The 14,160-nt window shown below is 50.2% G+C and overlaps 1 protein-coding gene across 1 annotated transcript in view; it reads left to right on the top strand.

Moving 5' to 3' along the window:
• Nucleotides 1-14,160, top strand: part of SLC12A8 (solute carrier family 12 member 8) — a 161,967-nt gene that overhangs the window by 89,519 nt on the left and 58,288 nt on the right. The window contains exon 5 of the mRNA XM_013007141.1: nt 12,264-12,351. Coding sequence (XP_012862595.1) covers nt 12,264-12,351 — 88 coding nt within the window. The remainder of the gene's footprint in view (nt 1-12,263; nt 12,352-14,160) is intronic.

Raw genomic sequence — 14,160 nt, 5'->3', positions numbered from 1 at the left:
CCCCAGAGTCCCAGACTTTTGAAAAACAAGAGCCAACACAATTTATAGGCAAAGTCTGCTTCCTCTTTGGCTATGTCCGTATCTCCCCTGCGGCAGTAAGAGATAGGTCAGCTTTCTCTTGAGTGGGCAGAAAAGGGAAGAGAGAAAATAGGACAAATAGAGGGAATAAACAACAGGTAAACAACTGAAAATATTCCCAACCTCGCCCCATACACAACTTGAGCCCACCTTGTGGGGGTTCGCATCGGAGGGTGTCCTCAGGCCTGGCACTGAGTCTCAATGCTGTTAGCAGTTGTACTCCAGCTGGGGACCCCAGAGGGGACTGTGGGCCTCCAAGATTCATAGCGCCAGATGGAGCAGCTTCCTCTCAGGCACCCCAAATTGTCTCAATGCCGCGTCTTCTCCATGTTGCCCCACAGCCTCCCTCCTCTGCCTCTCCAGGGAAGGCAGGCCGGCCCATGGCCCCCCTGAGGGCTCCCGTGCACCAGGAGGAGGGCCCCCTGCAGGGGCTTTGTGTAGGGCACAGGATTGGGGGGACGGAGGGTGGCCGCCTCCCCCAGTGCCTCGCCCTCAGGCAGGAATTAGCAAGTGGCCTGCATCTTGGGGGTACCACGGAGGATGACTGCATCCGAGAACTCCCGGTGGACCTCTTTGATGACGCAGGGGCTGTTCCAACATGTCATTGAGAAAAATCGATACCCGAGAATGTGTGTCAAGCTTTACTGTCAGTGACTTAAATTATACCGAGCTTATTTTGTACTCTTTAAAGGAAATGTTATGATTATAGTTGTGGATCCACGCTGTCAAATGACAAAGACTTCTCTACCTGCCCCTTTGGATAAGCCCCCTTTCACGACAGACTTTTCGGCTTCCCACTTCCTACTTCCAGCCAGGTGCAGAATCTTGGATCTGCACAGAAGCGCTGTGAAGGCCGAGCGAAAGACCACACAGCTAACTGGTGACCCGAGCTGGGTCGTCAGCCTGCTGCGGCAGGTTGCCCTCGTCTGATCCTTTCTGTTTACCAGGGTCCTCTGTAGGCAGGATGAATGATTTAGATTACTTGACTTTCCCCTGGCAGATGTTTGGCTGAGCTCTGAAAGGCCTGGCTGATTGGCAGTTCCCATGGTGACCGATTTGCCAAGGATTAGCTCGGAGTGACTCACGGTTGGGGCCCCCTCCAAGGCCATCCTTTCTGGAACACAGAGGCTCCAGGCTGTGAAGAGGGGAGAGGAGTTTTGAAGAACACTTTCTGGCCCCTTGCATCCACCCCACTGCCCCCGCCCAACTTCCGGTCAGACAAATATTATTTAAGTTACTTCAGCTATTTTATCCCAAGGGCAGGCAACTTCCTGGGATGCGCAGCTGGTGATGCGGCTAGAGTGGCTCTTCTGGGTTTGAAAATTCAGTCTTCCTCTCTGTCTTTGCCCACCACGCCCTGTGGTGCTGGGGGGAGTGCTTGGGTGGGGCCTTACACTGCTCTCAGCACAAGCACTCTCCTTTCCGCCACGCCACACATGTCCCCAGATGCACACGCGCACACACGCAGCCACTCCTGGGATCCTGGGCCCTGACACGTGGAGGAGGCGGGACGTGGAAATTCACAGAGGATCATACCCATTCGGTGAAGTCATGTAACCTTTGCCCCCAAATCCCAAAGGTTTACTGGAAAGGACAGGCTAGTGTTGACGGGCTTGTGGGCCCTGTGGTACGCTGGCGGGCCTCTGGTTGGCCACACCCAGTGGGCAGCATAAAATTGTGGTGGGGAACCTTTCCCAGAATATCTCTAGTCACCCTGTGGTCAAGAGCCATGTCATTGCTATGCCTCCTTTGACCATTCTGGGCCTCCCCCTCTCTCCCCACTCAGGCCAGGCACCCTCCTCCCGCAGTTGCTGGCTCTGGATGCACTGAGGGGACCCTGCCATGGCTTCTGGGAGCCCATCATGCTGTTCCCTGGTCGTAGTGCACCTCCTCCACCCTCCCCTGCCTGAGCCCTCCCAGAGGCCTCGTCATAGCTGTCTGTCTAAGAAATCCAGAGGCCCCAGGAGGACAACCTTGAGAAGAACCCCTGCTCTTCCTATGTTCCTGTGTGTACGAACAGAGGGAAGGACACTTCATTATTTGACATATGCATCATTTAACTTATAGAATCATTTGTAATATAAAGAAAGCTGTTCTAAAGCTCCACAATAATTACTATCATTATATTAGCATACTGTGTTAGGCATTATGACTGTTCGGAGCACATTCTATATATACTCTCTTTTAAACTTCACCCCAACTTCACTGGTTTCTAAGATCCTATTTTCTCATGTAGTGATTTCAGCTTAGGCTTCCAGATGCTCCCTGGAACTCCTTCCAAGACCCTGTATCTCATTTCATTTGCATGCTTTCATAGATAGATATATTTAAAGCCTTATGTCCCATAGAACCTGGTTCCATCGATGGGTTCTGTTATTAACCCCATTGGACAGCTGAGGAGACAAAGACTGGTTATTTCTCCAAGCTCAATGGCTCATTCGCACGGTAAGTGGCGAACCCATTGCTTCCCAGACACTCAGCTAGGATGCTGGGAGAAAGAACTCCCGCTCCTCTGGAGCCTCCCCGGTCGAGCAACCCTCCCAGGAGTCCTGCCATTGCAGTAGCCCATTATGTGAAGCTTGTCTGTTCCAGCAGCATTGATTAGGTGTGGAGAGACAGGGTGCAGGACTGACAAATCTCACCTCCAAGAACAAAAGGGGATGGAAAAGCTATACAAACTAACCAAGTAAGCCAGGTGGGGGAAGAGTGAGTGGGCTTTGGGAACCAGAATAAGGACCAGGAGAAAGCAGACCGGGGTCTTTGAGGACCCAAAGGATTTCTGAGTGAGGCAACAGGACCCATCCTTTCTGAGAGGAACTCTACCCCAAGAGGATATTGACCAACCCCTACTGCAGTGGTTCTCATCCTTCCTCTTGCCGCGACCCTTTAAAACAGTTCCTTGCCGTGACCCCCCCAACCATAAAATTATTTTTGTTGCTACTTCATCACTGTCATTTTGCTACTGTTATGAATCGGGCGACCCCTGTGAAAGGGTCGTTCGACCTCCAAGGGGGTCGCGACCCACAGGCTGAGAACTGCTGCCCTACTCTATACCTTCTGAGTGCTAATTGTAGCTGCAGAACAAACTCTGACAGGGAAGTTCCGTCTCATAGCGACCCTGTGGACAACAGAGCCAAACACCGCCCGGTCCTGCGCCAGCCTCACAATTGTTCTTATGCATTCCTGCCCCTGGTAAGGGAAATATTATCTCCATTTGCAGATGAGGACACTGCGACTCCAACCACCTAATAGACTTCCTCCTTTCAACAGTCAGGCGCCCTGGTGGCGTAGCGGTTATGCATTGGGCTGCAGTTTGCATTGTCAGCAGTTCGGAACCACCAGCCACTCCGAGGGAGAAAGCCAGTTCTTTCTACTCGGAACCCCGCAGGGGCAGTTCGACCCTGCCCTCTGGGTCACCACGAGCGGGCCTTGACTCCATGGCAGCCAGCTGTTGATGCTGTTCTTCCTACAAAGAAGGCAGCAGATACGACTTGGAGACTTTAGCACATGTTTATTAATGAAAAAGGAAAGGAATAAGCGTATGGTGCTAAGAGAAGAAAGGAGAGTAATTCAGCTATAAATGGAAAGATACACACAGCGATCCTCAAGGGCTCAGCCCCCAGGAAGAAACTTGGCAGGTCCTTGACAAAGAGTAAGTAGCCCTTTAATGGACAACTAACATGCGTGGAAAGTACTAGAAAAGCTAGTAAAACTGCCAGGGATTTTTCAATCAATCATCTTTATTTCCCAGGCACACGAAAAGAGATGTGCCCGTGTGATAACTGGCAACAAATAAAAAGTTTCATAGGTGCTCACCTGTTTTTATTGACTAAGCAAAGGCGGTCTACTGTGTGGCTAATAGCACGTGATGTATAACCAATGGCGGAATGGGAATTCCAGAACGCCTGCTGGTGCTCACGTGGATTAAGAGGAGAAATAGCACGCGGCTTATCATCGGGAAAGGCGTGCAGCCCCCGTGTGTTCCGTCCCCTGGCTTCGTCAGTCCATACACGGAACAAAGAGCTCGAGAGGTGGGACTAAAGGAGAAAGAGCTGCAGCATCCGGAGTGGAGGATGAGTCCTTAGCAACTTGTGTGCTGAAAGTGGAGATGACTTGAAACACCAACGAAGACCAGTCTTCCATGTGCCTTACACCTGAAAGTCAAGAAAAGTAAACATACTTACGGTGGCACGATACCCATCTCGGTGATAAAGAGCAAAGACATTGAAGTTGATACGGATTTCGTCTTTCTTAGATCCACAATAAGGCCCATGAACGCGGTGGTCAAGAGACCAAGGGACGTACTGCACTGGGTGAATCTGCTGCAAAAGGCACTTGAACGTGTTAAGAAGCAGACGTTGCCTTGAGGACTAACGTGCACTGTGCGAGTCGTGGTATTTTTGATCGCTTTGTATGCGTGTGAAAGCCAAACAACGAAAGCGTGGGTCCAAAGGACAAAAGCACTTGGGTTGCGGCGTTGGCCAAGAAGATTGATTAATTATACCACGGACTGCCAGAAAGACAGACAAATCCTCTCGGAGGAACCGTCGCCACCCATCATGCTCTTTCGAAGCTAGGATGGTGGGTTTTGATGTGTTCACTGTGAGCGTGCTCTCCGGGGCGACCATCCTGGAGCGTGGTAAAGGAGAGGCACAGTGGGGGCGACCATCCTGGAGCGTGGTAAAGGAGAGGCGCAGTGGGGGCGACCATCCTGGAGCGTGGTAAAGGAGAGGCGCAGTAGGAAAATGGGCCGCACAGATAGGCTCAAGGTAGCAGCCGTTGTGAAGGCAGGGCAGGACAGGCAGTGCCTCATTCCGTTACGCACAGAGTCCGCCCTTAGGAATCAGAGCCAACTGAACGGTATCTTATGATAGCCAAGTCTTTGACGTAAGTGTGCTGTGGCTAAGAGCAGAGAGAGAGGAAAAGAAAGAAATGACCCTCTCTCTCAGCTGGTTATTTAGTTGACATTTATAGCGACTATTTTCTCCCAAAGCTCACTCTCCAGATGTCTAGAGCAGTAGTTCTCAACCCCCCTAAGGTTGCGACCCTGTCATACAGTTCCTCGTGTGGTGGTGACCCCCAACCATAACATTATTGTCGTTGCTACTTCATCACTGTCATTTTGCCACTGTTATGAATCACAAGGTAAATATCTGATGTGCAGGATGTATTTTCTTTATTACAAATGGAACACAATTAAAGCATAGTGATTCATCACAGAAACAATATGAAATTATATATTGTGAAATATTAATTTCTAATGCCACATAAATGAAATTTTGTCTGGAAGCATGGTGTAGCATGGGTTCTTCTTGCCTGGTACTCGTAGGTAGGCGTATCTGCATGTGGGCGGTGCCTTGGTTCCTAAGACCATGGGGAAGATGTTTTCCGATGGTCTTAGGCGACTGCTGTGAAAGGGTCGTTCAACCCTCAAAGGGGCGGGACCCACAGGTTGAGAACCGCTGGTATGGAGGCTCTCCCCCGCCCCCTTCTGGTATCCATCCAACCAGTTATCATGTCAATGCCTAGAAGTCCTCATACCTAAGCTGGCGAAGGAAGGTCACACCAGCACACTTACACCTTTAAAAGTGAGATTCCACAGATAGGCTCAGGCCTCCAGCCAGACTGGAAAGACAAAGCGAAAGCCCGCATCCACACGAGGGACACTCCTTAGCTGCATGGAGACAATGTGCAAGTGTGATCGTCATCTTGAAACCGAGTCGGGGGCCTGGGATGTATTTTTGCATATGGCAACGAAACTGTTTCTTGGAACTAGCAGTTGAGAAACCCACAAAATGGGGGAAATTCCCTGGGTGATTAAAACCTGGTGAAGGAAATATCTGGGGGTTATGCCGATTACAAGTGACAAGTTCAGCTTTCTTGTGGGGGAGGCAACCCCTAATTCATCACCTAACAGTTTTCTTTTAGCAAGGGGGAAACCCAAGAAAAGCATGGATGTTAAAAAAGAAATGGAGAGGTGATAGGACTTCTTGGAAAGAATGCTGACTTGGAGATAGGAAACTTGACTAGTCATCTGGTTCAGTTGTTAATTGGCCTGAAAGCTTGAGCAAAATCACTTCCCTTCTTTGGGTCTCTGCTTCCTTGTCTGTGAAATCAGAGGTTAAATGATCTCCAGGATGCTGGCCAGCTTTCCCTGATTGTCTATTTTAAGCAGTCTGAGGAAGCTGGCCAAGTCCGAAGATTGAATGGCAATTGCAAAATGGGCCTTGACTCCGTGTTTCTCAAAGTGTGTTGTGGGTGCCTCTAGGAGGGAACGCAATGTTTCTTTTCTTAAAATAAGCGTTCAACTGTTGATAGGTTTTGGGGAAACCCTGTGTGCTATATTCCTAGTCTTAGAGATAGGCAATGGATATTATCACATGAAGGGTACACCGGGGATCCCTAGGGCTGCACATTGAGCTATTCACTACAAGGTCAGTGGTCATCAGCAGCTCAGCAGGAGACTGATGGGACTGTTCACCCCCCTGTAAAGGTTAGAGCCTTGGAAACCCAGAGGGGCAGTTCTACTCTGTCCTATAGGGTCACAGTGAGTCAGAATCAACTTGATGGTAGTGAGTAGGGGTTTTTCTTGTTGTTTTGTTTTGTTTTCTTGGGCTTTTTAAAAGGCTGGTCCTATCATGGAGGAGGCCTGGTGGCGCAGTGGTAAGCTCTCAGCTGCGAACCAAAAGGTTGGTGGTTCAAACCCACCAGCCTCTCCCTATGAGAAAGTTGCGGCAGCCAGCTTCTGTAATGACTCTGTTCTCCTCAATGAAGTATGGGCTCTCGGTGAGTCAGAATCCACGCAATCACAGTGCGCTCGGCTTTGGTTTGGTCAGACTAGGGAAGCAATTACCAAGGTCAGATGGTAACGATGTGTGATCCTCTTGAGACAGGGAGGCACTATGGGAAAAAAAAATCTAAATTTAGGGGCATGACGAAGGCAATGGAACCCCCAAACAAACACTGGACACTTATGCTCCTGGGAGTATTCGTGACAGGACTACTGAGTCAGCCCTAAATCTAGTGCTGGTACTAGCAGAAATATTTTTCAATTGTTCCAGTAGAAAGAGAGAAAACTGGAGAATCTCACATTTGCCAAGCATGAGTTAAAAAATACTGAATCAAAACAATTTTTCTAGATGTCCCTAATAAGCAAGGCTTTCCTAATTCACTGTAAGGAGAGAACATGTACGCAAGGATTGTGCAGAAATGCAAGGGTTAAATTCAGGGTGTGATGATGGTGACGATATGCAAGCCAACCTAACAGATATGCACGTGGCCAGAAGAACCACAGAGCACCGCACTACTTGCCATTCATGAAGGGCTTTGGTGGCTTTAGGAGGAGAGGCTGGGGGGAGGGGGATGGGGGCAGGGGGGTGGGGTGGGGCACGGGTCCTTGTCATAGGTCAGGCTCTGTCCTCATCTCTGACCCCGAGCTTCGGGTTACTGGCAGAATAATCTCTCTGCCCTCCGCTCCCACATGCACACCTGTACTGCCCACAGCCAGGTGACCCAGGAGACTTCCCACGAGATGTGCAAGGGCCTCTGTCTCCTTGTCTCGGGCACTGCATGGCTACGGTGCTGACACTTTACCTGCCGGCCAACTTCAGTCAGCTCACATCTTTCACCTTCCACTGACCATGATCCTCACAGTGTAACAGCAAAATCGTGGCTCGGGAATGATCGGGCAGCACTCTTCGAGAACTTTTTAGCCGTTGACCCAAAGGAACTAGTGTTCTGGAAGCTCTGGGCCCCGAATGTCGGGTAGGGAGTAGCTTTTATGCTTTATCTGCAGGAGCAAGGTCACAGAAGGGGAGTAGGCAGGGATTTCCAGTTCAGATGGGGTTGGTCGCTTGTAAAGGGCGGGCGGTGGGCATGGGTGCGGACCCGGAATGTGGACTTCCATGGGGTGTGACAGTGCCTGGGGTTTCATTTTCAAAGGGTAAATCCTCTATCAGGATTTAACCCACACGCGGCCAGTGGGAAGGAGCCCGCGCTCTAATTAGCTCAGTGACTAAGGGATAGTGTGACTGAGGAAAAGATGTTCGTTATGAATACATAATTGGTTTGGAAGTAGGAAGCAGTGAGGAGTAATTAGCTCATCACTTCCTCAGATAGAAGAATAGATAGTCGTGGGACCTTCACTTGCTCACTTTAGGTAAAGGATCTATAGGAAGCTGTCCAAAATGGCATGCCAGGCTATCCCAGTGCCAGGTGCTGCAAGAGGACTCTGCTCAGGGTAGAACTGTGCACAGGGGGTTCCAGGGACTAACTTTTCAGAAGTGGATCGCCAGGTCTTTTTTCCGAGGCGCCTTGAACTTGATGTAGACCTCCGGTCTTTTGGGTAACAGTCGAGGACGTGAATGCCTCCCCCAGAGACTGCCCAGCTGCTGTCAGTTTGCCCCCCTGTGTGCCCAGGACTAGAAGAAAGCAACGCAAACCAAACTCACTGCCATCGGGTCGATGCCGACTCTTGGAGATCCGACAGGACAGAACTGCCTCTGTGAGTTCCTGAGCCTGTCCCTGTTAAGGGGAGTGGAAAGCCCTGTCTTTCTCCTGAAGAGCAGCTGGTGGTTTCGAACTGCTGACCTTGCAGTTAGCAGCCGAGGGCATAACTGCTGCACCACCAGGGCTCCTGCCAAGAACTCAAGGCTGTACTGAAGTGGCAAATTGAAAAGAATAAATAGCAGTATGGAGTCTCACAAAGCTGCATGCATGGGCATAAAAATGCCATGAGCTTGTGAGACGAATGAGGCAATTGTATTATAAACAGGAGAAGGCTCCTGGTATTCTCTCTCTCTCTCTCTCTCTCATCTATCTATCTTCAGACGAACCGTTAATTGGATTACAATTATTGACTAAGATGGCATCTCTCTGATGAGGAACTAGAATTAGCATTACTTGACAGATGCACTGTTGTTTTGAAATTTCACTGTCAATAGGAATTCAATGCTCCTAGTATTATGACCAAAACCACCTTTAACATAGATGCCTTTCATTCGTTCAGAATCGTGTTGGATTTTAGTTGCTTCACGCTGAGACCTTGACTCTCGTGTCCAGTACTTCCGCTGTCCTGGAGTGTCAGTGACCCTTCACTTTTCTTGCCCAAATGCCTGTCACCCGGTGGTTAACCATGCCATCGATTGCCTTCGGAGCTCGTCCCTATTCTTAGGCACCACCATCTTTCTGCCTCCATCTCTGAGACCGGTGTCACGGCTGCTCTTCGGGAACGTCACTGCCCTCCTCGGTGATCTCGTCTGTTTTCCTCCCGCGTGTTCTATAGCCTCGTCATTGGCATACATTCTGTAATATTTTTCTCAGAAAAGGCATGTGGGCGGTAAGTTTTCTGAGCCATGATCAGCTTAACCGTGCTTTCAATTAATTGGTAATCTGACTAAAATTCTAGTTTCAACATAATTTTCTCTCAGAATTTTTAACTCATCATTCCATTGTCTCCTAACATTCAGTGTTCTTTATGGGAAGAGTGATGCCGGTCTAATTTTGGTTTGTTAATGTTCAATTTGGAGTTGAGAAGCGTTTAAGATTTTCCCTAAAATGATAGGCGGACGTAGTCAGCGGCCCTTCTCTGTGCTGGGTCGCTGAGACTCTTCACGTTTGAAGACTGTGCCTTCAGTAGAGGAAACGACAGCCTGGCTGTTGTTTCTGCCGGCATTGCCTCTTAGTTGAATGTTGAAGCTCTATGTCTCCTTTTCGTTTTTGCTACTTTTTTTTACTCTTTATTTTTCTTTTCTAAATGCTGGCATATTTAGCCACCGCTTTAGGATATTGTACTGCATTCTGAGTTCGTGCGGTTAGCTCTTTTCCCCCAGGGCATTTGGACCCTTGCCGTATATGTTCGGTTTTTTAAAATGGCATCTTAATTTCTTCCGGGATGCATCCGGATTCTTGATTTGTTTATTTTTTCCAGTTCAAGTTTTATTTATTCATGTACTTGTCCATTTATCATGAATCTGGTGGCCCTTAGTGGCCTGCGTGGACGCCCCCACGGTGGAGCGTCCAGGTCGGCTTGCCTGAGGGCTCTCGCTTCCCGGGAAGACGACTCGCTGCAGCCTTTGGAGCAGGCTGGCTCTCGGTGAGGGCTCGGTTGGGGAGCAAAGGTCCACACGGGAAGCCACGATTTTCCCCAGATGCCTTAGTGAAATGCTCTAAGGCTTCCTTTTTCTTTCCTTGTTCTCTGTGTTAATTGTCACAATTTACTCTGTTCCAGATATTTTTGGAAACCGTTCATCTACTCAGAGCTCCTCCTCCTCTTATCTTGGCTATCGGCATTTATTCATTCGCCTTTTTAGTATTCACTTCATAGGATCTTGGGGATGGGATGTTAGGAAAGAAAATGGACTCAGCCTATCATTTTAAGCAATGTCTTAAATTCCCCCCCCCCCCATTTCTAAGGTCACATACGATTACTATGGAAAAAAATACATAAATGAGAAATCCTCTGTACTTCCATCACCCAGAAACCACATTGCTGACATTTCAAAATTCCTCATTGCATGATCTAGGAGCCCCAGTGGCATACCACATTATGCGCTGCACTGCTATCCACAAGGTCAGCAGTTTGAATCCATCCACTCCTCCTCTGGAGGAAGATGGAGGCTTCCCAGTAGCAGGAACCCACACGGGCCATTCTCTGTCTCTTAGAGTCCCAGGAGCTGGAGTTGACTCAATAGCTGTGAGTTTGGGCCTTGGTTGTTGTTTTTAAATCTATCATTTATAATTACATCACACCAATGTTCTATTTCCTAAAATGCCTCTTAAAATTCACTAATAGCTTATAAATAGCTTTCCACATTACAACGTCTCCCTGACAACAGTATCCTATTGGAGACTGGATATTTCTTGAAAGATGTATCATCACTTCTCCAACCAGGCCCCTGTTTCTCGCGAGGTTGTTTTCAGCGCTCACTACTATCAGTAAGCATGGGCAAACCTCTTGGGTGAGATCTCTGCTCATCTCTCTGATCAGATGCCAGGGGTGGGATAGCTGTGTGGAAGCTGGATGCAGCCTCCAGTCTCGGTCCAACATTCCAGCTTCCCTCTGGAATAGCTCTGCTTTCCTTCCCTTCCCCTGGGTGCTTCCAGGCGGCATAGTAGAGGGTAAAGAGTATACATTTTGGGGTCAAACACACCGTGTTTGGTTCAAACTCTAGCTTTTCTGCTTGCAAAACATGTGACCTGGGGCTGTTTTCCTTAACCTCATTGAAGCCCTGGTTTCCTCTCTGTTAAAATGGGGAAATGCTGCTGCTTATGTGTTGTGGTTGTTCTGAGGCTTAAATAACATTAAAAACGCATGCCTCACCCTTGGCACAGACTCCACCAGGTTGCAGGTGCTCATCCATCTGTAATCACGAGTCACACCTACTCCTAGCCCTAAACCTAGTCAAGGCCTTTCAAAGCCACCTTCGGGCCCCACCCACTTCCTCTGTGATGCTCTCCTGGCCGGCGCAGTCTATCTGGTTGAGTCCCGAGAGCCCTGAGGAGCTGGCTCCTCGTTTAGTATTTACAGCAGCACCCCTCCTCCCCCAGCACCAGCACCCTGCTCTGTGCACAGAAGTTCAGGCATCCTGGGTCGAATAGTTGTCATTGTTCTCTTGGGGGAATTGAGGTGAAGATGAAGAGGGTTGTGTTTGGGGTTTGTTTAGAGCCATCTGGAGCTTTGAGTGTAGTTCTTGGTCCTGGTTGAGATGACACCCGGGGGTAAGGACACCTGAAACCGCAGGTGTGATCCATGGGGCGCTGGATGAAGGCAGTCTGCTGAGCCGGAGTCTTGGGAAGGGGTTTGCTCCTGGGATCCTGGCTCCTGCCTGGGGCATTGTCCTGGCTGGGGAGGCAGGCAGAGCTCAGATGCTGTCTGGTCTTGGGACCCTTGTGTGGTGTGCAGGTATCACTCCACCCGCATTACGCCGTAGGGTGATCAGATGTTTTTGTAGCGGGCGGGGCTTTTCTCCCCAGCACCCCCTGGTTCACATAGGTCCCTTTTATGGATGCTCCCCAGTTGTCCGGGGAGATTGACAAGCGGCCTGTTTGCAGAACTGCAGATGGGAGGGCTTGACCCTGGAAGGCTTCCAGGGGCAGTCCTTGGAGGAAGAGGTTGGGGAAGGGGGGGGGCACCTTGATTCGGATAGGACCTTGCCTCACCCCTCTCTTATCTGTCTGTCTCTCAGGAGTGATGGCCGGCTTCAACATGGGGGGCGACCTCAGGGAGCCAGCTGCCAGCATCCCCCTGGGCTCCCTAGCAGCGGTTGGCATCTCGTAAGTTGGCGAGAGGGTGAGAAAACGCCTGGCAGTGGAGGGGAGAGTGCCCGACTGTGACCGGCCCATTTCATGTTCCTCTCCTCCTTTTAACACTCCCTAGCCCTGGAAAATTCCTGTCTGGTGGGTTCAGCCTCGCTGCCTAGGCATGCTGCCTGGGGGAGGGATGGCATGAACATGGATCACAGATCCCCAATCCATTCTGTGCTTTTTCCTTCGCCTCCTGCCCCTTCCCTCCCAGCTCCAGTTTGGACTTTGGGATTATTTCCCCCCCTTAACCATTGAGTTTCAGGATCTTTGGAAGGAGGCTAGAGGTGGGACGTCTGCCAACAAACGGACTAGGACGGGCCTCCCCACTCTGCGGCGGACTGGCTGTCTGACACAGCCCTTCCCTCACTTCTCAGCGCCTCAGCTTCCCCGGCTGTGGCATCCATCAGGATACCGGTACCGTTGGGTTTCTGGATTGGGATACTACGGTCCTCGCTTCGCAACGCTGAAAGAACCCAAGCGGCAGAAGCGCTTTTGGAATCTAAGTGACTTTGATGAGAGAAAGGGAAGTTTCAGGTAGCATAGCCTCAAAAAGCACCCGCTGTTTCTGCGTCGTCGCGGGAACCACGCGGGAGTTCAGGGCTGCACGCGAAAACCATGTGGAAGGAAAGAAGACAGGAAGCGGAGCACAAGGCCACGTGTTCGGATCCAGGAAAGCCCCAGAGGCCGAGAGGGCACGCAGGCTGGCACACGCACCCTCAGCTTGCAGGGGGCAAGAGAGAGAGAAAGAGGGCCTGTCCTGTCCACAGCGTGCCTTTCTCCCCGCTGGCTGGGGAGGCCTGGTTCAGTGTATTGGCCGACCTTACTGGCTGAATTTAAGCACATCTGGGTGATGTCATGTGGCTGGTCCATCCTCTGTGTGCCCAGGTGGACCTTCCAACCTGGGTCTCCGGTTGAGCACTCTGTCTGGATTTTCCCATAGGTGTCTAATGTGGGTGCCTGATTTCCCTGCAGCCCCCTTTGTTGTAGCCCTCTGCAGGCATTTGGGGAGACCCCCCTCCCCGCCCCAGTCCCTATTCTGCCTAGCAGTTCTTGCATCTCACCGATGGTGGAGGATTCAATGAGATGCTGTGTGAAAAGGCAGAGTAGGAACCATGGTATGAACCTCCTCTCCCGAGCTGAGCCTCCTCCTCCACTCCTGTGTGGCCGGCCTTCGTCGCGTTTAGTTGAGGCTGAGCGGCTCCCAGCAGCAGGCACCGTGGCTTAGGGTCTGTTCTGACCAGGTATTTGTTTTCCCTCCATACCATGAGACTGTGTCTCGCCTGCCTTGTGCGGTTCCCTCTCCACCACTCCTCAGCCCATTATTTGGGAAGAGGTTCACGCCAAAACACACACAGGACAAGCTCCTGAAAAGTGGACGTGCATGATCTTATGGTGGCCATGATATTGTAGAAAACTTCATCTACCCATTTCACAAAGGCTGACTTGTTCTTAATTTATTGTAACGTCGCACACTTTACTAGCGGGTGCATTGCAGCGGTCTTATTTTATGCTAAATAAGGAGCCCTCATGGCATAGTGGTTATATGTTGGGTTGTTCACAGTAAGATCAGCGGTTCCAAACCAAGGAAGACTGGTCTTTCTACTCCTGTAAAGACTTACAGCCCCGGAAACCCACCAGGACAGTTCTACCCCGCCCTAGAGGGTCACCGTGAGTCCGAGTCGACTCAGTGGCAGTGAGTGTGAATTCTGAGAGTTGGGAAGGAAATGAAGGCAACAAAATAAGTTGGCTCACGAGTCAATGAAGGGAAAAGCATGCTGA

Source organism: Echinops telfairi, unplaced genomic scaffold (genome assembly GCF_000313985.2).
Source record: "Echinops telfairi isolate 266 unplaced genomic scaffold, ASM31398v2 ScPeMD7_17;HRSCAF=63, whole genome shotgun sequence".
NCBI lineage: Eukaryota > Metazoa > Chordata > Mammalia > Afrosoricida > Tenrecidae > Echinops > Echinops telfairi.
Note: the sequence above shows the minus strand (reverse complement) of the source record. Positions and strands in the feature narration are given on the sequence as shown.